Raw genomic sequence first — 23,676 nt, 5'->3', positions numbered from 1 at the left:
CCTGACTTTTCCTCTGGTGAAATTATAAGACTCTTTTATTTAAAATAAATAATATAAATATAAGAAAATATTCTAAGAAGCCAAACCTATTAAAAATGCATAAGGGTTCAAATATAAACACATGTAATATACAATTTTTTTCTCACATAAGTTACAAATGTCATAGTTTGAGAATCTCAAAAGATCCATCCATATTAGAAAGGCAATACAATATAAAATCCCACCTCCCTTATTACTATACAGCTTTTTATATCTGTCATAAGCTAACTCTATTCATAGGAGTGAATATTAAAAATCAGCTTATATATCTCAGATGACATGCTGAGGCATGGTGCTTTTACTTCTTCCTCCTTTTTAAAAAATTTTTTTATTAATTTATTCTTGTTACATCTCAATGGTTATCCCATCCCTTGTATCCTTCCATTCTTCCCTCCCTCCCATTTTCCCTTTATTCCCCTCCCCTATGACTATTCCTGAGGGGGATTTCCTCCCCCTGTATATGCTCATAGAGTATCAAGTCTCTTCTTGGTAGCCTGCTATCCTTCCTCTGAGTGCCACCAGGTCTCCCCCTCCAGGGGACATGGTCAAATATGAGGCACCAGAGTTCATGTGAAAGTCATACCCCACTCTCCGAGCTAGAAATGATCATAATGAGTGAATTAACCCAGAAGCAGAAAGACTCAAAAGGTATATACTCACTTATATCTGCATACTAGCCCCAAAAGGTATATACTCACTTATATCTGCATACTAGCCCAAGGGGCATGTCCCATGAAAGCCTTCACTTACCAGGAAACTGGGACAGAGGGAAGGACATCCTATTAGGACTCTAGATGAGAGAAGCATGGGAGAATAGCAAAGTAGAAGGATCCAGAGGGTCCTAGAAACCTACAAGAAGAACATTATGATATGCAGATTTGGGCCCAGGGGTCCCGCTCAAACTAAGGCACCAGCCAAGGACAATACAGGTGGTAAACTTTAAACCCCTACCCAGATCTAGCCATTGGACAGAACATCCTCCTTTTGAATATATGTAATTAACCAACTCCTTTCTTCTTAGAAACATATAATGGAAACAAAACCCTTTAAAACTGACATAAGTCCATTTTCATCGTTCCAGAATTTGAGGACATTGAAATAATAATAAAAAATTCTTTCATAAGTCTGTTAAGCCATTTAATTAGAATGGTGATATAACTTTATAGCATTCACATTATTATTGAGCAATTTAAGTGGGGTGTCCATAATGCAAACCAATAAAAGTTAATTAACAGATCAGGGTCTGGTTGTCTCCATTGGCACTTAGGCATTTATCAAAAAGTCTCGGGATCTTCAGGAGCCCATTAGATCTTCAGCAAACTCCTGCTTAGGGACTTATCCTGTTCTTCTTACTGCTAGGAAACATTCTACACTATGCAACGCTCCAGGACTGGTGGTGCAGAAGCATCTTATATCAGCAGCTTGACCAACTGGCTGCATGTTCCTGAAATAACCCAGGGCTACTGGTCCGATTTCAAAACATCTTATGTTATAATTGCATTGTGGAAAGTGCAACCCTGTACATCATATTCCAAACTCAGTTTAATTAAAAATGTTTATGCATTCACTGCCTATAGCCTCATATGAATTGCCATGCTTAATATCCAATATCCAATCAATTTAGAAGCAAGAAAACCAAAGCTCATCTGTTAAACAACCTTCTCAGTGTCTAGTTAGCTGGCAGAAATTCCGAGACAGGAAGACAATTTTTCTAATGTGAAGCTGAAAACTCATTCTATTATGGGTGACAATATTGTTTTAAGGAATGTCAGGTTGCTTAGGGATCATCTAGGAGGAAAAGGAGACAACAAAGAACACATTCATAGTCCTTTACCTTACTTATATGGAACAGGAAAACTGATTGGATAAGTTCAGATGTAGACCTGAGGTAGGACTGGGAAATAAAATCAGGAGCTGAGGTGACAGTTTCTTATTATTCCAGAGGGTTCAGCTCTCTTAACTTTTGCTTCATAATTTTCTTTATTACAAATGGGCTTCCTCTACTCCTTGTGACTAACTACGCTGGGACTCAGTCTCCATCTTTCCTTTCCTTCTGCAGTAGAGGATGAGGAGGAAGAAAGGGAGACTGGAAACACCTACTCTTATGGTTCCAGTCTGTGGTCCATACAGGAAGCTTAGGAAAGCATTCTCTTAGGTTGGTAAGTGAGCAATGCAAATCAAATAAGGCTCAGAAGTGGAAAAGATACAGTTGACAGAGGATGGTCTGATCATTTATACAAAGCCTTAGTTGTACTTGCGCTATTAAATTTCAGTAGTTAAATCTGGTTCTCCCACTTGCTTGTGAACAACTTTAATTGCTTTTTTATGTTGATTTAGATAACTTCATATTTACACGTGAATGTTTAATGTACATATATACACACCTGCACTGATATCTCTAGCCATATTCCACGTAGGCACATGTAACCATTTATGCAAGGAATGTCTGTTAACCAAGTAAAAGTTAATTTTATCAGAGTTGGTTTTGGTGTCTCTGCTATATTAGAAGGGGAAAACATAGCCATTATCATTTGTAAGTTACCATTTGACAAAAGCAGAAAAAATAAAATAGCATTAGTGATAAGATGCTTCTGTGGGAGGACATGTCTCTGTAAGCTGGTCATTGACACTCTTGAAATCCTAGCTTGCACCCAGTAAACGTCTTTAAGAACTGACATAGGTAAATGACCCTCCAAAGAATCATCACATAAAGCAGGCTTTAGGTACAAGAGAAATATTGGGGGACATTTTGTATCTGTTGCAAGCTCATAAAGTCTATAATGTATATAAAATATATAGTATCCTTAATGGGTGTCAAAAAAAAAAAACCTGTTAGATTACAGAAACATGTAACTTCTATGCAAATGTCCAAACTGCCCATGTCAGATTCACAGTTGCCTACCTTTACATGATTACACAGAAAAGAATGCAGTAACTTTAGATCATCCAGTGTCCTGGTTAAATACTCCCAGAGAAGTTCTTTTTTTCATACATGAATGTGTTTTATTTTGGTCAAATCCACCTGTCGCTCCTCTGTCCAACTCTTCTTAGGTTATATCCTCTCTCAACTTCATGTCATCCTCTCTCTATATAACACCTGCTGAGCCTACTTAGTGCTGCCTGCATAAAATGGATATAGATAGCACTGTCTCTCTACTACAGCATGGACAACCTATGAGGGACCTTTCATATGAATGGAATTGACTTTCTCTTGCCTGGCAGCTGTGTGCTGCCTGAAGCTTCTTGGTTAGAAGGAAGGCCTTATACGCTCCTCACTTATCCTTGCAATCACTGGAATGCTAACTAGATAGGTCTCATGCAGGCCTTGCATAGGCAGTTGCAGCTGTTGCTATCTTGAATGTAATTGCCCATTATGCCTCTGAGCACACTGTTCTGTAGCAGCCCCCTAGGACTCTTGCTCTTTACAACCATCTGAGCTTTCTTTCCCAAGGCTCTCGACACTAGACAGTATGTGATTTAAATGTCTCTACCGAGGAGGACCACTACATAGTCATTTACTTAGAACTTCTTGGCATTTTAGAGTTCTACTAAACAGCCCCAGTACTGAGGACCGTATGACTTAGGTCCCAGCTTTAAAAGCAACACTTTGAATGTTTACATTTTTGTGTTCTAACTACAGGAAGTAACTAGTAACATAGGAAGATTTGAGAAAATATATATAAAGCACTAAGGAGAAAGCATCAATTCACATATAGTTCCTTTTTTTAAAAAAAAAAAATCTAGTTTCATCAGAGGAACAAGAATGATGCAGGCTCCAGCTGGCTATTTCCTATGTATCAGTGAGCATGGTGATCCTGTTTGCTTCAGGTCACTCACAGACATCACAGGACCAATCTCAGTATGAAATGCCTTAGAGAGGAAACAGTTAAATTTCTTAACAAAGAGTGAATGTTAAAAAAGAGACCCTGAGTGTTTTTAATGAAGGATGATGGGTACTATTTCCCTGACTGTTGTGCATGAACAGAGAGATAGTTTTCAGAGAGATAGTCACAGAGAATCATAGGTCTTGAGGATGCTTACAATAATAAGGGAATACTCCAGGAGCAGATGAAACTTGATTACCTCTTTTATTAAAAAAGTATATTAGTTGATGCTAAAGTATTACATTGATTTAAAGTATGAACAACATGAGACACAATAGAAAAATGTAGCAGAGATGTTGGAAAAGCTTCCAAGTTTTTTTTTTAGTCATTTCAGTTAAAATGCCGTTTCATCTTGTATTAAATGCCATATAAGATCTACTTAGAGTCAAAGTTAATGATATACATCAAGTGATAAATGGTTCATGAATTGACCATCACTTTGACTGTGCCTTATTGTCCTTTAAAGTCATCATTTTGGAAAATTGATATTTGATTGTAATTTGTAATTTACTAGCATGACTTGAGTAGGCAAAGAATGAAGTGACCTGGAAAAGAACCAGATCTCAGAGCAAAATATACTAGTGCAGTATGGTTAATTCATAATGGTAGCTTTTATTCATATATTTTTTTCTGATTATGATTTACCTTACCCCTACTTCTTTCAGGTTCCTCTCTCTATCCTGCCATCTGACTCCACCTTCCAAAGTACAAGGCCATTGTCATTGTCACTGAAGCTGAACACAAACTACGCTCTTCACTGTAGGTTTCTCATTTTAAAAGAGAATGTACTTGTAGGTTTCTAGAACATTATGATAGGCAGATTTGGGCCCAGGGATCCCGCTCAAACTAAGGCACCAGCCAAGGACAATACAGGCGGTAAACTTTAAACCCCTACCCAGATCTAGCCAATGGTCAGAACATTCTCCACAGTTGAGTGGAGAGTGGGATATGACTTTCTCACGTACTCTGGTGCCTCACATTTGACCATGTCCGCTGGAGGGGGAGACCTGGTGGCACTCAGAGAAAGGACAGCAGGTTGCCAAGAAGAGACTTGATACCCTATGAGCATATACAGAGGGAGGTAATCCCCCTCAGGAACAGTCATAGGGGAGGGGAATAATGGGAAAAGGGGAGGGAGGGAAGAATGGAAGGATACAAGGGATGGGATAACCATTGAGATGTAACAAGAATAAATTAATAAAATATAAAAAATAAAAATAAAAACTGGAAAAAAAAAAGAGAATGTATATTTCCAAATCTACTCTAAAAATTCAGTGCCGAGAGCTGACCTTCATATCTTCTTCTCTGGGTCAGAGCCATTTCCTTAGGTTGCTGTATCAGACTCTCTCTTGGGCTGTTTAACATTGATAATTCAGACATAGTCCAATTTGCCAGGCTTCAAATAGCAGTACCCCATCTTATTTTCTGTATGAGCCACCCCACTGCTGTACTCCTCCTCCCATCTCTGGGAACAAACTTGCACCTGTTAAATGTTTTGTCCTGAACGTTTCCTCTTCTTCACGCTCTCTACTATGAATTAAATACCCAAACATCTGGCATAACTCTGTCCCCACCCACATCCTTCGATCCACATTTTCTTTTTAATACATTATAGGAATGAAGTGGGCATGAAGGAGCTACTAGAGACTTATGATCTCAAAACCTAAGTGAAAATACAGTAAGAGCTGATAGAAGGATATGTATTTTATGAAATAACAAGAACTAAAATTTTTTGCAGGGACTGAGGCTGGTGTTGTGGGGATGATGGCAGTGGGTTAACGAACACGAAAAATATAGGTAGAAGTTTTATGAGAATTCACAAGTTTGTAAAAGAATTAAAAATATAATTTAAAATGGAGGCTAGACAGAGGTATGCAACATTGGTGAACAATATTAAGCTGAGGAGATACACCATAACTAGATGATAAGGCGTTATTGATTGATATCACATACTTTGGTTGCAGGATACAGATCCTGCACATTATAGTACACATCTTTCATGCAAAATCTGCTTGCTGGTACAACAGTGGCAATACTGTTAATAGAGGTAACCTACTGCTCTATTGATTGGATTTGGATTTTGTTCTATAGGAAGAGCTTTGTGGCTGGTACTGTAAATACAATAAAATTTAGTATAGAAGCCTATACATATAGGGGAAGGCAATGTCGTTTGTAAGTATTCATGTTGTCAAACTGCCTTCTAAATTTCTTTGCTTCTATCTGTAGATTTGGGCTGCCCTCAAACTTGGCTAGGGAAGCTTCTTATATTAAGTGAGTATTGCTTAATACTCATAACTGTTCAAAATGCTGACAGTGAGTCACTGTGAATGCTCGGCTGTAGGTTACACACCTACATCACTGTTCCCCAAGGCTCAGAGGACAGCACAGAAATGAGGCTGGAAAAAAAAAAAAAAGAGCTGGAGATGTGTGAAAAATGCTGCCCTAAGGGTATGGCATGGGTGCTGCACATGTGCAGCTTCAATAACTGTGATTACTCAAGTTGACAAAGATAGGTAAGAATTCTAGAACAGAGTGAGGTCGGGCTCTCAAGGCCTTACCCCTATCTGAAGAGCTCTTGGCAACTGGTTTCTGGGAAGGTGAAGTCACTTTTCTTTAGGGGTTTGGTCAATGGTATTTTATCCATACTCCAGTGAATGTCCCAACATCCATGCACATATGTACAATGTAATTAAGCCTTATGACTAGATAAATACATCCATACATCCATAAAAATACCAGAGGACAAGAAGGTGGATGGGAACTATAATGGCAGGGCCTAGGACGATCTAGCCATGTGTGTGTGTGTGTGTGTATATGTGTGTGTGTGTGTGTGTGTGTGTGTGTGTGTGTGTGTGTGTGTGTTGGGGTACTACCAAGCAACATTTAAGTATATATATATGTGTGTGTGTGTGTATGTGTGTCTGTGTCTGATTTTAGTTCCCTATATTATTTTGCATCAAAATAGAAGCTTTAATATTTTGATGTTAATGATTGAGCACAAGGCTTCATGCATTCACTGAACTCCTTCAGGCCAGAGTGCATGTTTGTTGAGAAAAAATTCAGTTTTGCTGATAGGCACTTTCCATAGGTGGGTCAAGTCATTATTTCAGATTTTGAGTTACTGACTTTATTGGAAGCATTTTTGTTCTAGACTTTGACTTCTTAGTAGTTTAAACATGCATAGTATTGACTTTCAAACACAGCATAACTGATACCTCTGGGGCTTTGTGACCTTCTTTCTGACATTCATGGATTTTACAATGTCAGTGAGCAGAGGCCCCAATAAGGTATAAATCCCTTGTCTAAGGATGAATAATGTGCTGGTAACAGAGATGATGTATAATAGTGGTCACTCACATGACTTAAATGTTATTTTTACTTTACTGAGAATTTTTCTGAATAGAGTAGGTAGTCAAGAAACATCATTCTCGGGATAAAATCAAATGTGAGGAATCAACTAAAATACTACAAGGTATTTGTTTTATTAGTGGGGAATCCTCAACATAGAGTTCTTGGCTCTGCTCCTTAACAATTAAGTTTTATTATGAACTTATTAAACAAAAGGTATCTTCCTTACAGCTCAACTACTCTAAGCAAGAATGAAAGGAAGTTAAAAAGACAAAAATAAACTTTCTGGGCCTCAGTTCTATGGGATGCTTCCCTAGGTGTTTCCGGGCCTGTAAACAGATCCTCTTCTCTATGGAATCAATCAGCCCCTTGTGGTCAGAGCCTGCAGTTCTCTCTCTCTCTCTCTCTCTCTCTCTCTCTCTCTCTCTCTCTCTCTCTCTCTCTCTCTCTCTCCCAGCATTAACTGGCAAGGGGAAGTAGAAGGAGACTTAGTGAAATTATTTAGGAGGAGATTGCATAAAAATCAATTTCAATAACATGCAGATATGTTTCAAACTTAGAAATTTTGTCATCCATGAATCAAAGGTTTGTGTTTAAAGCTTTTAAAATATTGTCATCAAATTGGACCAATATTTATAAACCTATCAGTTATTAGCTATGTGCTTTGCATGTACAAAAGTTGTTGCACACTCACAGAGTGAGTATTGTTCTCCAGAGGTGAAACAGAAACCACTAAAGCATTTTGATGAAGGACATAACATTTCTTGAGAATTTCACATATTTTGTGAAGCTTCCTAAAATCTAGACTCGCAATCAAGTTACATTAATTTTTTCATAGGAGGAAGCTAAGGCCCAGATACTTAGTGAAACCAATTACAGTTCTACAAAATTACAGAAACTATTTTCAAAGCAGCAGTTTGACAGCAGAGGTTGTCCTTTTGAGCCTTACACTAAACCGCCCTTAACATTCATAGATGTATGATCTAGGCTGGGGAGACAATGAAAGGACCAGGAGACTGGAGTGATGAAAAGCCCCACGTGGAGTACGGAAATAAGACTGGAAACTAAAGATATTGTCAAAAAACTAAATAAATAAAAGGAAGAAGCTTTTGTTAACTAGCTATTGGTGACAAAGGGGGAATTTCTAGCATGATTTTTGGATTTCTGGTTAGTAACCATTTTGAGAATTTCACATAAAAAAAAAAGAGCAAAAGTGAAATCAAGCAGGAGGCTGAAGTGGGGAGTAGAGATAAAGAGTGTTGGGTTCTTCTTGGATCATGTGGAGGTGGAGACACCTGTGGCCTCTCAACGTTATGTCTAGAGAAGGTTTTACACAAGGAATAAAGCACCAGAAGGGACTGTTACAGCAATGGATGAAAAACTTAGAGTTCAATCCAGGTCATGATTGTAAATCTTACGTCCTTTCTCCCTAGCCACATTTCCCATCCACATTCTTCTCCTTGGCTCAGTTCTACAGATGCTCTGATCTTCTATTCTTAAAGGACACCCACTTACTCTTAGCCTAGGGCTTTTCCATTTTCTGTTTTTTTCCCCCTAGTATTACTCATCCACCTTAATATACCTGGCAGAGCTGTTAATCTCCTGCTCTTCTTCTGTTCCTCCCTCTCTGAAAAAGTTACTTTCTATCTTGTACAAGAAATGATACAAAAAGAAGAAAAAGAAAAAGAAAAAAATCAATTTAGCTCTTTTTACCAGAGGAGGCTTATATTCTCGAAGAACCACAAGGAGGGAACTAGAGCGAGCAATCTATACAGAAATCCATGAAGTTAATCTAAGGTTGGGACAAGAAATATTTTCAGTTTCTACTTCTAGAAGACTCAGTCATTAGAAACATGATTCTTATATTTTTACCATCAGGACCAGGTCCACACAGTGATGAAAACTATAGTTCATACCATAAAAGATGCTAAGTGAACAAAGACATCAATACACATCTGCAGTCATTAGCTCTTTTGGGGAAGTTGAGGTCACGGCCTAGACTGGATTGAAAGACACTATAACTATAGTGAGCAGGGACAGTGACGAATAACTCAACAACTTTATTAATTACTTCATGATTATTCTCTGGATAAAATTTAAACATTTAAATGAAAAATTTGGGTGATATTTTCAATTTGTTAAATCAAACACAGTTGGTCTAAGGTATATAAAAAAATCTTTCCTAAATTTATATGGTTTTAAGAACATGTTAGGAATATGATACTAATTGGTCAACAAGTTAATCATTGTTATAAGTTAATAATAAATACCAGTAATAAGGATTATTTTAATGTAGTAAGTTATTAATCAAGCTAATATAAGACTTATTTTTATATTAAATAACAACAGAAATAACAGTTGAAAAATAATCAGAAAATGGAGTTGATGAAATTAATATTCTTAAGGACTTGCAAAAGAATCAAGATTTTTATACTTAATATTTTCAAATGAAATGGGACTCTCATTTATCAGTACTTATCGTTGCTTTGAGAAAAAAACAATTAGAATCTTTATTTCCTGTACAAGGAGGTAAAGTACTTGAGAGGCACTTTTTAGGCTTTTGTCTCTGTTTTCTTAAAATCTATGTGTTCTATTTATTTTGTAATCCTCCTGGCAGGTATCTGGAAATTTAAATAGTTGACCACAAGAGGGAGAACTCCAATTCTCCATTGAGTCATTTGATACAATATGTAATATTCAGGACATTTTTCTGTCTGTACTTGGTAATAGGCTACCATATTCTCATGTCTCTGAAAACTAGAGGCTTGCTACTGCTAGGAGTAAGTTTACCTTATATGAAATGTGCGGAATTGCTAAATTTATTGAAATCTATCTGGGACTTGCAAGACCCTTCCCTTATGTCACTAGATAGACCTGTGTCTTTGTATCCTATAGGCCTGCCTACTACTAAGGGATACCTATTGTCCTTGCTGGCAATAGAGGTCTCTTTTTCTCACCTCATAATCCTGTCAAGGTCTTTCAAGACTTCTGTAAGTTACCAGGCCACCATAGTCAACTAGGCTAGGCTCTTCTGGGATCTCCCTTCCTGACCCCATCATTTAGGCTCTGCTCTTTTGTAACTTGTAGGCTGTCTACTTTCTCCATGATCTCCTTTCTCTGAGATGCTGGGTGGTCAGTTTTCAGCTATACCATATAAGCTTCTCAGGTCCTTTGGGATCCCATTAACAAGTGTGGCCAGGATACCCCTACCCAGAATAAGCCTATTCTCATCCATGCTACAGGTTTCCTGTTTCCCCAGAGTTTTACTTTCCAGCTCTCCCACATAAACTCTGCCCCTTGTGAACTGATGAGCCTTCTAAGTATATATCTAACAATTTAACAGAATCTACTCACTGCTGCTAGTTAACCATGCTTCCTCAAAGTAGAATAATGGACTTGGAGAGCCACACCAGATGACAGCAGAGGAGAGACCCAGCAAGGTGCACGCTGACCCTTAGCATCGGCTCACTCACACAGTAGAACCTAAAACCCCAATACAAACCCAATAAAGGAAAACAATGTCACAAGCATCTTACAACTTAATACTTTACATTGTTCCCACATAAGACAGAAGGTGGGCGCCTTAATCAAATGAAAGGCACGACTGACAAACTACTTCAGCTGTTCAAGCCCTAGCTCAGAAACAAAGACAAAGAACTAATGCAATAGTTGTCAACCCATTATAGTGTACCCCACAGACTCTCTGCTGAAATTCAAGGAACAATACAAAATTTGCGTGATAAAAACAGATTAAGTGATGTATAATTACTAAGTCAGCTCTATTGCCGATAATAGAATAAATACTTCAAGCTGAAAAGCAGTTAAAAAGAAAGAAAGAAAGAAAGAAAGAAAGAAAGAAAGAAAGAAAGAAAGAAAACACCCAAGAAGTCACATGGATAAATAATTCCAGGATAGGTAATCAAAAGAGGCATGGAAACATAGTGAGGTGGAAATTTCCTGAAATATATAAAGACACACCTACTGAAGTATCCAAATAATTAAGGAGACAGAGTCCCAGCTGGCCATCCCTTGTCACCAGATGAAGCTTCTAGTACCTGGACTGGATTACATGCAACTGAATTGTTGGCCGTAGGAATCCCATGGAAATGATCTAACAATCCAGGCTGTTGCCAATACAGTAGGTTATTCACCACAAACTGACAGCAAGAACCCACTGTTGAAGACAACACCCACACAATTAGTGAACATGGAATGATCAGGATGGTACTTACACAGAACTTTCACCTTCTAGTGTCTTTAATACAGGAAGGTGCTCATTCTGCAAGCTACCAAAAGAGAAACAATCATCAAGGCAACAACAAAACCATTGATTGACAATGCTGCAAAATATTCCAAGGCAATGGAGTAAGCAAGCAATGTCTGATTTGACCTAAGGACCACGCTGTGAGATAAAAGCCATACTCATCTGTGCTTGGTTTACCAAGAACCAGAGACTAGACAGTCCAGAGATCTATGCAAAAACCAATTACTACTGCTTTTTTAAAAATAAGAGTAAAATGACTCTTAATGATATTCTGCTAGACTCATAGATCAGTGTGTTATTGGGTCATCAGAAAAGCTTTCTCCTGCAGCTAATGGGAACAAATACAGAGACCCACAGCCAGATATTAAACAGCGAGATAGACCTTGAAACACTCAGCTATAAAAGGGATGTCTTCACTAACTCCCTCCCCTCAGAACTCAGGGAACCCTGTGGGAAAGGAAGCAGAAAGAATGTGAGAGCCAGAGAAAGATGGAGGACACCAGAAAAACAAGGCCCTCTAAATCAACTGAGCAAAGCTCATATGAATTAAGGTACTGGAACATCATACATAGGCCTACATGGGTTTTCACCTGGTCCTGTGCATATGTATTATTGCTTTTGTTTTAGTAATTTTATGTGACTCCCGAGTACGTGAATGAGTGGGTCTCTGATTCTTGTGCTTTCTCTTGGGGGTCTTTACCTTCTGTTAGTTTGTCTTGTCCAACTTTGATGTGATGGTGTTGGGTTATATTATTGTATTTCATTTTGTTATGTTTTGTTGTTACCCCTTAGAATTCAATTCTTTTTAAATGACAGAGAGAAATGGAGTAGATCAGGATAAAATGGGAGGTGAGGAGAAACTTTAAGGAGTAGAGGAAGGGGAAAATATACTGTATAAGAAAGTAATCAATTTTCTTTTTTATTAAATATTTTTTTATTTTTATATATACATTTGTATTATTACACAAACATACAATAAATTGCCTACAACAAGAAGAACCGTGACACAATCAGGAATTATACAAATGTTACATTCTTAGTGTTTTGGCTATTTGTATTTGACAGCCTTGAAGAAAACATCTTTCCTATTTTGATATGTCTAAAATTCTGAATATAAATCAATATTTATCATATCTTATCATTATCAACATAAAACATCTATATAAAGCTAAAAGCATCTTAACCTCTAAACAACTAAGCTTAATTGTAAAACTAAACTAACTGATCTTCAACCCCAGTTTTCATTATTTTAAAGATTCAATGACAATGAGACAGATTAACTCCTGGCAACACCCAGCCTACCTCAAAGAGGATGATGAGCATCAAACAACCTCCTTACAGAGATGACTTCAAATGTGGCAAACAAGCCACTGGGTAAAATGTCCTTGTTTCTGCCACAGACAGAATTCTCCCTAAAAATGGGCAAGTTTGGATGCAGGCAGAGTTGACAGCCAAACTCTGCCAAGACAGGGTAAGCAAGTCCTCAATAGTTCTGCCTCACAAATATGTCTGTCAAATATATTGGACCAGAAGGCTGAAGATAGTGCTCCAACATTAAAGTTTTGGATGACTGCTCAGGTAGCAAACTGTCTCTGTCATCTTCTCATTTGGGAAGCTGCTAACCTGTACTCCCTGTATACTCAGAAAATAATCTATTTTCATTAAAAGGGAGAAACAAAACAAACAAACAAACTGGACAGACAGACAGATCTATATTTATCAGCATCACAATTCTATTTCCCTAAAGCATCTCAAGAATCAGCAATTTTTCCACAAATTCCTGGTTCCTTTAACTAGAAAATGATTTAAATACAATTATCTGAATGTTAACTACTATTGAGGTATACATAAAACTATGTATAGATAAAAGCATAGATTATAACTATAAATTCATTTCTCTGTCATCTATATAGCTATTTAGTTCTTCCAGGACTCCTTCAAAAGTCTACAGATGAATAATGTTTACATGTAATCTATACAAATCCTGCAACATACTTTACATTAGCTTTGGATTACTTACTATAACAAATATAATGTAAATACTATGTCAATTATTGCTTGTATTAAGAAAAAATACATTTTGTCTACAAAAATAAGAGAGAAAATACCACAAAATCAAAAATATGAGAGGAAATATCACAAAATTTAGATAATAACCTCTTAATATTAATGAACTCAATTTCCCAGAAATATGCATAGACAAAATAGAACCTATCTTTCTATTCCTTTTAAATAAAAAGATAACTTATCATTAATGATAGATAACTCCTTTATGATAAATTGATAAAAAATGGTAGTCCAAGAAAATGGAGCTAAGAAACAAGTAAGTATATTTATTGTAATATCAGATAAAAAGACTTCCAGTCATAATTAGTTAGAACATATAAGGAAATCCACCTCATTTCCATTAAAAGAATAATTCCTCAAGAGGACACTAAACATTTAGATATATACTTATTAACATGAGCATCTAACTTCCTTAAAAAATACTGCTAGATCTAAAACTCTCAGTTTAATACCTATACAGTGATTGTGGAGGAAATCTATCTGGTGCTATCTCAGAAAAATGGGAATAGGGCTTCCTCAAGACCCAGCTATCCCACTCCTTGGAATATACCCAGAAGATGCTCCAGCACATAACAAGAAAATTTGCTCAACCATGTTCATAGCAGCCTTATTCATAATAGCCAGAACATGGAAACAGCCTAAGTGTCCCTCAGTAGAAGAGTGGATAAAGAAACTGTGGTACATATACACTATGGAATACTACTCAGCTATTAAAAACAAAGAATTCCCGAAATTTGTGGATAAATGGATTGAGCTAGAAATGATCATAATGAGTGAGTTAACCCAGAAGCAGAAAGAATCAAATGGTATATACTCACTTATATCTGCATACTAGCCCAAGGGGCATGTCCCACGAAAGCCTTCACTTACCAGGAAACTGGGACAGAGGGGAAGGCATCCTATTGGGACTCTAAATGAGAGACGCATGGGAGAATAGCAAAATAAAAGGATACAGATGGTCCTAGAAATCTACAAGTAGAACAATATGATAGGCAGATTTGGGCCCAGGGGTCCCGCTCAAACTAAGGCACCAGCCAAGGACAATACAGGAGGTAAACTTTAAACCCCTTCCCAGATCTAGCCAATGGTCAGAATATTCTCCACAATTGAGTGGAGAGTGTGATACGACTTTCTCACGTACTCTGGTGCCTCACATTTGACCATGTCCCCTGGAGGGGGAGACCTGGTGGCACTCAGAGGAAGGACAGCAAGTAGCCAAGAAGAGACTTGATACCCTATGAGAATATACAGGGGGACGTAATCCCCCTCAGGAACAGTCATAGGGGAGGGGAATAATGGGAAAATGGGGGGGGGGAGGAATGGGAAGATACAAGGGATGGGATAAACATTGAGATGTAACAAGAATAAATTAATAAAAAAAAAAAAGACTTCTATACCCTATTCTTACCAATGTACAAGTTATTTGGACAAAATCTATAGAAAGAAACACTGTAGATAAGCATAATAATTCAAATGGACCCAATAGACAACTACAGCCACAGAACACTAAAAACAAGCAGACAAATACACATTGTTCTCAGTATCTCATGGAAATTTCTCCTAAATCAACCACATATATTACATAAAGTCTAAATAAATATAGGAAAATTTAAATAATATCCTATGTTCTAGCAAACCACATGGGAAAAAAAGGCTAGCTATCAACCTGAATAGAAACTATAGAAAATGCACAAACTCATGAAGATTAAATATTTCTGAAAGATAACTAGGTCAAGGAAGAGAGCAAGAAAGAAATTTTACATTTTTCTCAGAAGGAATCAAAATAAAAACACAGCATTACAAAAGTTTTTGGAACAAATACAGTCATAAGAAGATAATGCCTTCACTTACCAGGAAACTGGGACAGAGGGGAAGGCATCCTATTGGGACTCTAAATGAGAGACGCATGGGAGAACAGCAAAATAAAAGGATCCAGAGGGTCCTAGAAATCTACAAGTAGAACAATATGATAGGCAGATTTGGGCCCAGGGGTCCCGCTCAAACTAAGGCACCAGCCAAGGACAATACAGGAGGTAAACTTTAAACCCCTTCCCAGATCTAGCCAATGGTCAGAATATTCTCCACAGTTGAGTGGAGAGTGTGATAGGACTTTCTCACGTGTTCTGGTGCCTCACATTTGACCATGTCCCCTGGAGGGGGAGACCTGGTGGCACTCAGAGGAAGGACAGCAAGTAGCCAAGAAGAGACTTGATACCCTATGAGAATATATAGGGGGACGTAATCCCCCCAGGAACAGTCATAGGGGAGGGGAATAATGGGAAAATGGGGGGGGAGGAATGGGAGGATACAAGGGATGGGATAAACATTGAGATGTAACAAGAATAAATTAATAAAAAAAAAAAAAAAAAGAAGGAAAAAAAAAAAAAAAAAAAAAAAAAAAAAAAAAGAAGATAATTTATTGTATTTAGTACCGAATGTACAAAAAAGTTCAGGAATATTTATAGTCTTGTTCCATTTCTAGATGTGATCTTGCAGCCTTCTGCTTTGGCTGCCTTCGGCTATGCTTCCCAATATTACAGACATCCCCTCTGGAATGGTAAGCCAAAATAAACTTTCTTCTACTAAAATTTTTTTATATGTCTCAGGTTAGTAAATTAATCATGTGCCTGAAGACATTTTAGAAACAAAAACAATGCTCCAAACAATAGACAAGAAGAGATAATCAAATTCATGGTTGAAATTCATCAATCAATGATGAATAAGATATAAAAATAATCAGTGAAATGAAGACTTAATTCTCTGAAAAGATTAACAAGATGTAATACACCTTTAACCAGCTAACAACAAAAAAAGCGTGACGACCCAAATCAATAAAATAGAAGGCAAAAGAAGAAACACTAGACATTGAGGAAATTCAGAGAATAATAAAGACATAATTGAAATATTTTATTTCACTAAACTGGAGAATCTAAAAGAAAATAGTTGAATTTCTGGGTGCATGTGGCTTATGAATGCTAAGTTAGGACAAAATAAACAATTTAAACAGATTCATGGCATTCAATGACGTAGAAGCATTAAGCAAACATTTCCAAATTTTAAAAAGTACAAGACCAGGTGGATTCATTACAGAATTCTACCACATCTTCAATGTACAAATAGTCTTTAAATTATTCTATAAAATAAAATGAACACTTTTGTATTCTTTTTACAAAATTTGCATTATCTAAATATCTAAACCATATAAATACTAGAAAATAAAGAGACAGAATTACAATCCATTTCCCCTGATTTAACATAGATGTGAATTTCTTAATAAAATGCCTTCAAGCTGAATTTAAGAACATATCTAAGTGGTCATCCACTATGATTAATTTTGATTCATCCAAGAGATTAAAAGATTATCAATATATGCAAATCAAGTAGTGTAATCACCTTATAATAAATATACTTAAACATTGAAACCACATGATCGTATCCTCCTATGCAGAAAAACCCAGGGGAAAAAAACCCTCAATATTTAGTCATGATGAACGTCTTAAATAATCTAGGAATACAGAGGACATATCTCAATCCAATACATGTAATATACAACAAACCCACAGCCAACATGATAGTAAATGAAGAAATAATTTGACCTAGAATCAGGAGCAAGATAAAGCTGCCCACCATCTCCTCTTTTCTGTAATACAGTTCTTTCAATATTAGAGTAATAAAATCAGAAAAAGTAAAAGGAAAGTAACTAAGAAAAGAATAAGTCAAGGCTTTCTTGTTTGTAGATCATACGATTCTGCACATGAAAGCCTTTAAAGACTCTCACAGAAAACTCCTAAAGCTGATGAACATAATCATCAAGCAGCAGCATACAGGATTAATACACAAAAATGGTGTGTCTATCAGCTTTATGTACCAAAATCACACACGCCGACAAAGTCAGTGAAATGATCCCATTAACACTTGTAAACAAAAGACTTACTCAATGAACATGTCAGAAACTGAAGAAACCGAAGATGGTACCAGAAGATGGAAGGCCCTCCTATGTACATGGATAAGCACCTAAAGCAGTGGATAGATTCAATACAATACCTACTAGCTTTCCAATGCAATTCTTTATAGAAATAGGAAAATAATCTCAAATTATTTTGAAATTCATTATAGTTGGCTTACAATAATGAATTAATAATTGAGTTATGTATCTGTTTTTTCTTTTATTGAAAGTGCATTTGGTCTTTGAAAAGACCAAATAAATCCCTAACAATTAATTTCAAGTAGTTCTAAAATACACTTTAGAGAAAGGTCAGAATCTTCAGCCAGTACTGCTGGTTAAAGTAGATATAGAAGAATGAAAGTGGATGTTTATCTCTCACTCTCCATAAAACTCAACTCCAAATGAACTAAGGACCTAAACATGAGACCTGGCACCCTCAGTCTTATAGAGGAGATAGCATGAAGTAGACTTGAACTTATGGTTAAGGAAAGGGGCTTTCTGAATGGGACCAATTGCGTACACACACACACACACACACACACACACCAGAATTTTTTTTTTTTTTTTTTTTTTGAGATGAGACAAGTTTTCTCTGTGTAACAGTCTTGGCTGTCCTGGAACTTACTCTGTAGACCAGGATGGCTTCCAACTCACAGAGATCCACCTATCTCTGCCTCCGGAGTGCTGAGATTAGATCCCCTGTTCAGATGTAGCCAATGGACAGATCATTCACCACTGTTGTGGGGAGAGTGGGGACTGCTGGTGACATGAATTCTGGTGCTTCTGATTTGATCACTCCCACTTGGTGGGGAGGCCTGGTGGCACACAGGGGAAGGGAAAGCAGGCTGTCAGGATGAGACCTGATAGGCTGTGGTCATATGGAGGGGCAAGGGAGGGTCCCCTTCTGTCAGGAGTAGAGGATGGAAACAGGTTGGAAGAGGGAGTATGGGTGAGAAAGGGAAGATAAAAGTGAGGGGATGTAATCTGAATAAATTATAATAAATTTTTAAAAATTTTTTAAAAATTAAAAAAAAAACCCTCCTGGTTACCTGAAATAATTACACTCACTTTGGTTATAAATTCTCTTTATTCATCTGACATAAAAGAGTTACAAAATGTTTTAGTAATGATGTTGTTCTTGGGATGAGGATAATAAACCCTCCTAAAGTGACTACTATAACAAGTGAATTTCATTTGAATAAATTCATTATAGTCGGCTTACAATAATGAATTCATAATTGAGTTATGTATCTGTTTTTTCTTTTATTGAAAATAGATTTTATTTTCATACACTATATTCTGAGTTCTTGAATCTTTAAATAATACAGTAAGGTAAGTAAATGAACAATATTATCATTTGGATATGTCCATAACTTTCTCTAGTAATTGGCTGTGATTGCTCATGATTTTCATTAGTCTAATGTATTAGTTTTCCCTCAGTTTTTCTTATGCCAGGAAATGATACAGACTGATAAATGACATATAGCAAACAATGTGATGGAGACACATTTTACCACTGGTGGAGTATCCAGCCAACAGCAATGATTGGCTGCCTAGTCTTTGCCTGTTGGCATCTAGTAAGGTGGTACATAAAGGAATGAATAGAAGCTAATTTATACACATGCATGTTATAATTCCAGACAACTGGATAATTATCTCAGGTCTGTAATTTGAACAGGATTCCCAGGAACAGTCCATCTCTATTCTATATAGTGTCGACTGGTCTTGCTTTGTAACCTTGGAAACAGAGAATCAGGAACCACCAAGTTTTACTCAGCATCTACCACTCGATCCTGGCTGTCAGCTGGTTCCTTGCTGAGGATGTCATCTGGGAACTGCATTAAGTACTCACAAACACAGAGCCTGGATTCTAAGAGCTTGGGTTTACATGAGCAAAGCAAGGCATTTGGCATTTCCCCTTAGCCTTGGAGGTTGAACAGAGTCATTTCTGTCATACTCTGTTGGTTAAAGCAAACACAAAGCCTGTCACATAAAAGGAATGGAAGGGACCTGAAGGACACATTACAACAGGAGCATGTAGAATTGGGTGCATTGGGGTAGACATTTTTGTCTAATATTATGTGACATAATTTTAAGTATACATTAATGTTTAATTCTTAACCATAAGCTTCACTTCTGGACACACTGGCTAACTTTAGAAAATACTTTTTTCAAACGTATTCACCCTGCCAACAAATCCTATCTGACACACCAAATAGACATTGTTCATTTCCTCTACTATTGCTTGCATATAATCACTAAGAGGAGGAACCCACCTCTGAGAGGTCCAGGGGAGGGGAATGGAGAGGAAAAGAGAGGGAGGGCAGGAACAGGAAGATAAGAGCAAGGGGTTTACACCCGGGGTGTAATGTGAATAAATTATAATAAAAATGCCTTGTAAAAAAAAAGAATACATTTTTTAAGTGGGCAAGAACAGTGTGTTATGTGGACCCTGCAGCATTTCTAATGCCTGGCAAATATCTGTCACATGGAGGGGGGCTCAATTAATGTTGCATAAAGAAATAGACTGAACCTTGATAGTGTTTTCTGGTTGTTTCAAAAAATTCTTGTGTCTTTTAGTTTTGTTATAGTTTCAGTACTACTTATTAAACAGGTAAGAATATGTGTGCTCCAGGACTGTTTTTTAAAGGTTAGGGTTTTATTTTCTTTGAGACAGTGAATTTGCAATAATGGTTTATTTACTTATGTTCTGGAAGCTCCTTCCACCTCTTCCTACTGTACTATTTGCATTGTAAGATACCTTGCTACATATTATATTGTATTACTTGTCTATAGTATGCTTGCTTGTAACTTCAGGTTGCAAGTTTCTTAAGTGTCAAGCTGTTAGAATTTACCACCTCCAAACACATTTCTTCTACCATATGATAAAGACTGTGTGTTAATTGCTGAGAGAGTACATGAAAACCTAAATGCCCAAGTGGTGTTAAATCACTATCACCTTATGCTTTAAAAAAAAGTATCCGATGAAAATGATGCAATTGTAAACATATTAAACCCATTTACCTTTTAAAAGTACTGAGTTTTTTAATACCCCCCCTCCCCAAAAAAAAGGTGCGTTGTTATGTTTGGGTCTAGATATGGTGAAAATCAGTATTCTAACTGAGTGCTTATTTCAATGTCCAGTTGTTTTTTGTTTTGTTTTGCTTTTTGAAAGAGTAACTTTAGATATTATCTTATTTTTAAAGTAGTACAAAATCTTCATGGGTTTGCATCATCTCTCCCATCCTAGAAACGGGAAGGAGCTGGCCACACAATCTCAGAATCCAGAGTAACATGTATGGGTCTGTTGTACATGTTTAAGAATGTTGCTGGGTCCATGAATTCCTCAGCTGTGCATAAGTACTTGATGGTTTGTTCTGGGAGGAGGAGGTCAGGGGCAACTTGGTGTAAATTGTCACTTGGCCCTTTAGTGCCCACTTTCACTGTCTTAAAAAGGTGGAGTGCCAGTTTGTGGGTCATGGTGAGAAAATCAGTGGTGACTTCTGCTACAGATTGAGACTGTGTCACATCATCTAAATACATAACCGGGACTTTGATGACAGAGACATGCCACTGCATGAACAGCCTCGTGGGGATGTTATGAGAAGCAACAATAATTTTCACGTTTTTGATCATAAATTCTGTTTCACTTTTTTCATGGGCCACATAATCTAAAAGAATTCGGAAGAGTGTGCCATTGGAGGTCTCAAGGATATGCAGAAAAGTGCTTGGGTACATGAGTAACAATCCTGTCACCGTTTCTCCTAGGTGATGTTTCAGAATGGACTGAAACAGTTGCTCGTAGTATTCAGAAATGTCCTTTTTCTCGACGTTTTCTTGCAAGTGGCCCACTAGAAACATCCTGTGAAGGAGAAACTTCTTGAGCTGTAGCCTTTGTTTCTCTTCCTGAAGGTGCAAGTAATTGATGCGCGGGACTTTGGGCATCAGAAGAGGATCCGCCTGAAAATGTTTTTTGCTGCCCCTCCGATTATGAACAATGAACGACATGATGAAACTTATTTCTTCTTCTAGATGATTTGAGATGAAGTCTCACTGGTGATGAAGTCTTATTTTGATTTCTTCTCACAAACAAAGAAACAAAAACAAAGCAGTTAGTGCAGACATTAGAGAATAACAATGCTCCCCTTCTTTGTGCTACAAACAATGTCTTTGACTGGAAGCGAATATGGAGACAAGACTGAAAGTACAGAGATTGCTTCTTCGTTCACAATGAAGTAACTGTCACGTTTGCTTTAGTAAGAGCCCTCTCTGTGACATGGTGATTGCAGGTTATATTCAAGGCTTCTTTAGTGGTTTTTCTATGGCAAGTGATTTATCTAATATTTAAAACAAACTTAAGTGGTCTTTAAAGGTTAAAAATAAATCAGGTATACTAAAGGCTATTATTACCTTATGTTGCATTTAATAGCAATACTAAACGTTAATGGTCTTGCTTCAAGAGTAACAGTAAACTTTTTTGGGGGGGTTTAATTGGTTTATCTTTTTATCAATAAATCTGTTCTTTGGTGCTGTTTTATTAAGGTGTAAATAAAAGCAGACTGCTGCTTTGTTGTAATCGCATGTCCCAGCTACAGTCCTGGGCCAGCTTAAATTTCCTCACATGCTTTGTACATTTACCTGTCTTTGAGGTCCTCTTGGCTTGACCTCCATCTTGCTTCTAACTGCCAGGACCCTGGTCCCTTAACTGTCCTATCCAGGGTTCTATTCCCATCGGTTGTGAAAGGAATTAGAATGTTGGTGGCATCCAAGAGCCAGAGTCTACCTGAGAGTGTCCTTTGGCATCCAAGAGCCAGAGTGTCTCTAGTCCTGGATCTGACTTCACGAGAGTATCCCAACTAGGGCCTCAACAGCACTATGGCTTGTGGGGAAAATGTAGCTTTGTTTTCAGAATGCCTTTTGTTCCTTTGGCTTTGTTTTTTGTTTGCTTTCACCACATACCTTTGCTTGTCAGACAGGTGGAAGATCTGGGCACCTTCTTTTAGATCTTCACAGTAAATAAAAACTGTGGCGGTAGAGCTTGTTCCTATAGTTAACTTACACACTAGTTAAACACTGTAGGAACACATATCTGAATCTCTATAATGATGCATCTGCTAAAATATGTTTTACAATACTACTTGGGCTACTTAATGTGAATTTAAGTTAATTTTTAGAATTGAAAATAAAATTGCCTTCTAATATTATACTCACATGAGCTCTAAACAATAATTTTAATGTGACAGTGTTAGAAAAAAACTTCTATTTAATTTTAAAAAATGAACCTTACATAACTTTTTTCTCTTGAGATTTTCATTATTCAAGCTAATGACCTGATTTTAATAATATGCAGTGATAAATTATTCCAGAAAGTGAAGGCTGAGAGGTGATTTAATAAATCTTTAATTGTGTGATACATAACAATCGACCATAATTCCTCACTCACTCTGATTCAACCCATCACTCACAGAGCCCTCCTCAAGGTGGTCATTCAGTCAATACCTTGTCCAGGGCTGTTCTCCCCACTCTTCTTACTGTGCTGTGAAATAGAACAGTTTTGATCCCAGCCTCCAATAGCCTTTTCCCCCCTGCTTTCTTGGAACTGGCTCTCCCTAATGGTTTTCCAAATCTGTATCTGTGACACAGTAGAATTCCTTTGACACCAAGCCCTGGACATTGCTGAAGTTTTGTTATCATGAAGACACTGCACTCTGCTTCCTTGAAGTTAGCTCAGGGGGTTCTGTATTCACTTTTATGAGGACATCAGAAAGGTCCTCTATGCTGCTGATGCCTCCTGATTGCATAACTGATATGGTACACTGATTCCTCTGAGCTCATCTATGGACTGGGGATCTTCTTTACAAGATTCAAGGTGGCACAACTAGTTGACTTGCATTGACCAAAAAACAAAACAAAACAAAACAAAAAAAAAGCACAAACAACAACCAACCAACTGAAAAAACAAAAACTGAGACAATTCAAATATCTTCTCTGACAGGAAATTCTTAAAACATTTTCTCCAGCCACTTATATAATACTCTTGTTTCCATAGATGGAAATTTAGATACCATGGTTGTAATTATTTTTTATTAATCATTTTTTCTTTGTAAAGACTGATTAGTGAAAATGGT

The 23,676-nt window shown here is 37.1% G+C and overlaps 2 protein-coding genes across 2 annotated transcripts in view; one reads left to right on the top strand and one right to left on the bottom strand.

The window, feature by feature from the left end:
• Znf804b (zinc finger protein 804B) overlaps positions 1-23,676 on the top strand; it is a 488,372-nt gene that overhangs the window by 18,727 nt on the left and 445,969 nt on the right. The window lies entirely within an intron of this gene.
• Positions 20,745-21,556, bottom strand: Tex47 (testis expressed 47). Its single transcript, XM_051152021.1, has one exon. It carries the CDS (start codon positions 21,554-21,556, stop codon positions 20,795-20,797), a length of 762 nt encoding a protein of 253 aa, XP_051007978.1. The 3' UTR covers positions 20,745-20,794.

Source organism: Acomys russatus, chromosome 10 (genome assembly GCF_903995435.1).
Source record: "Acomys russatus chromosome 10, mAcoRus1.1, whole genome shotgun sequence".
Lineage (NCBI taxonomy): Eukaryota > Metazoa > Chordata > Mammalia > Rodentia > Muridae > Acomys > Acomys russatus.
This window is presented reverse-complemented; position numbering and strand designations above follow the sequence as displayed.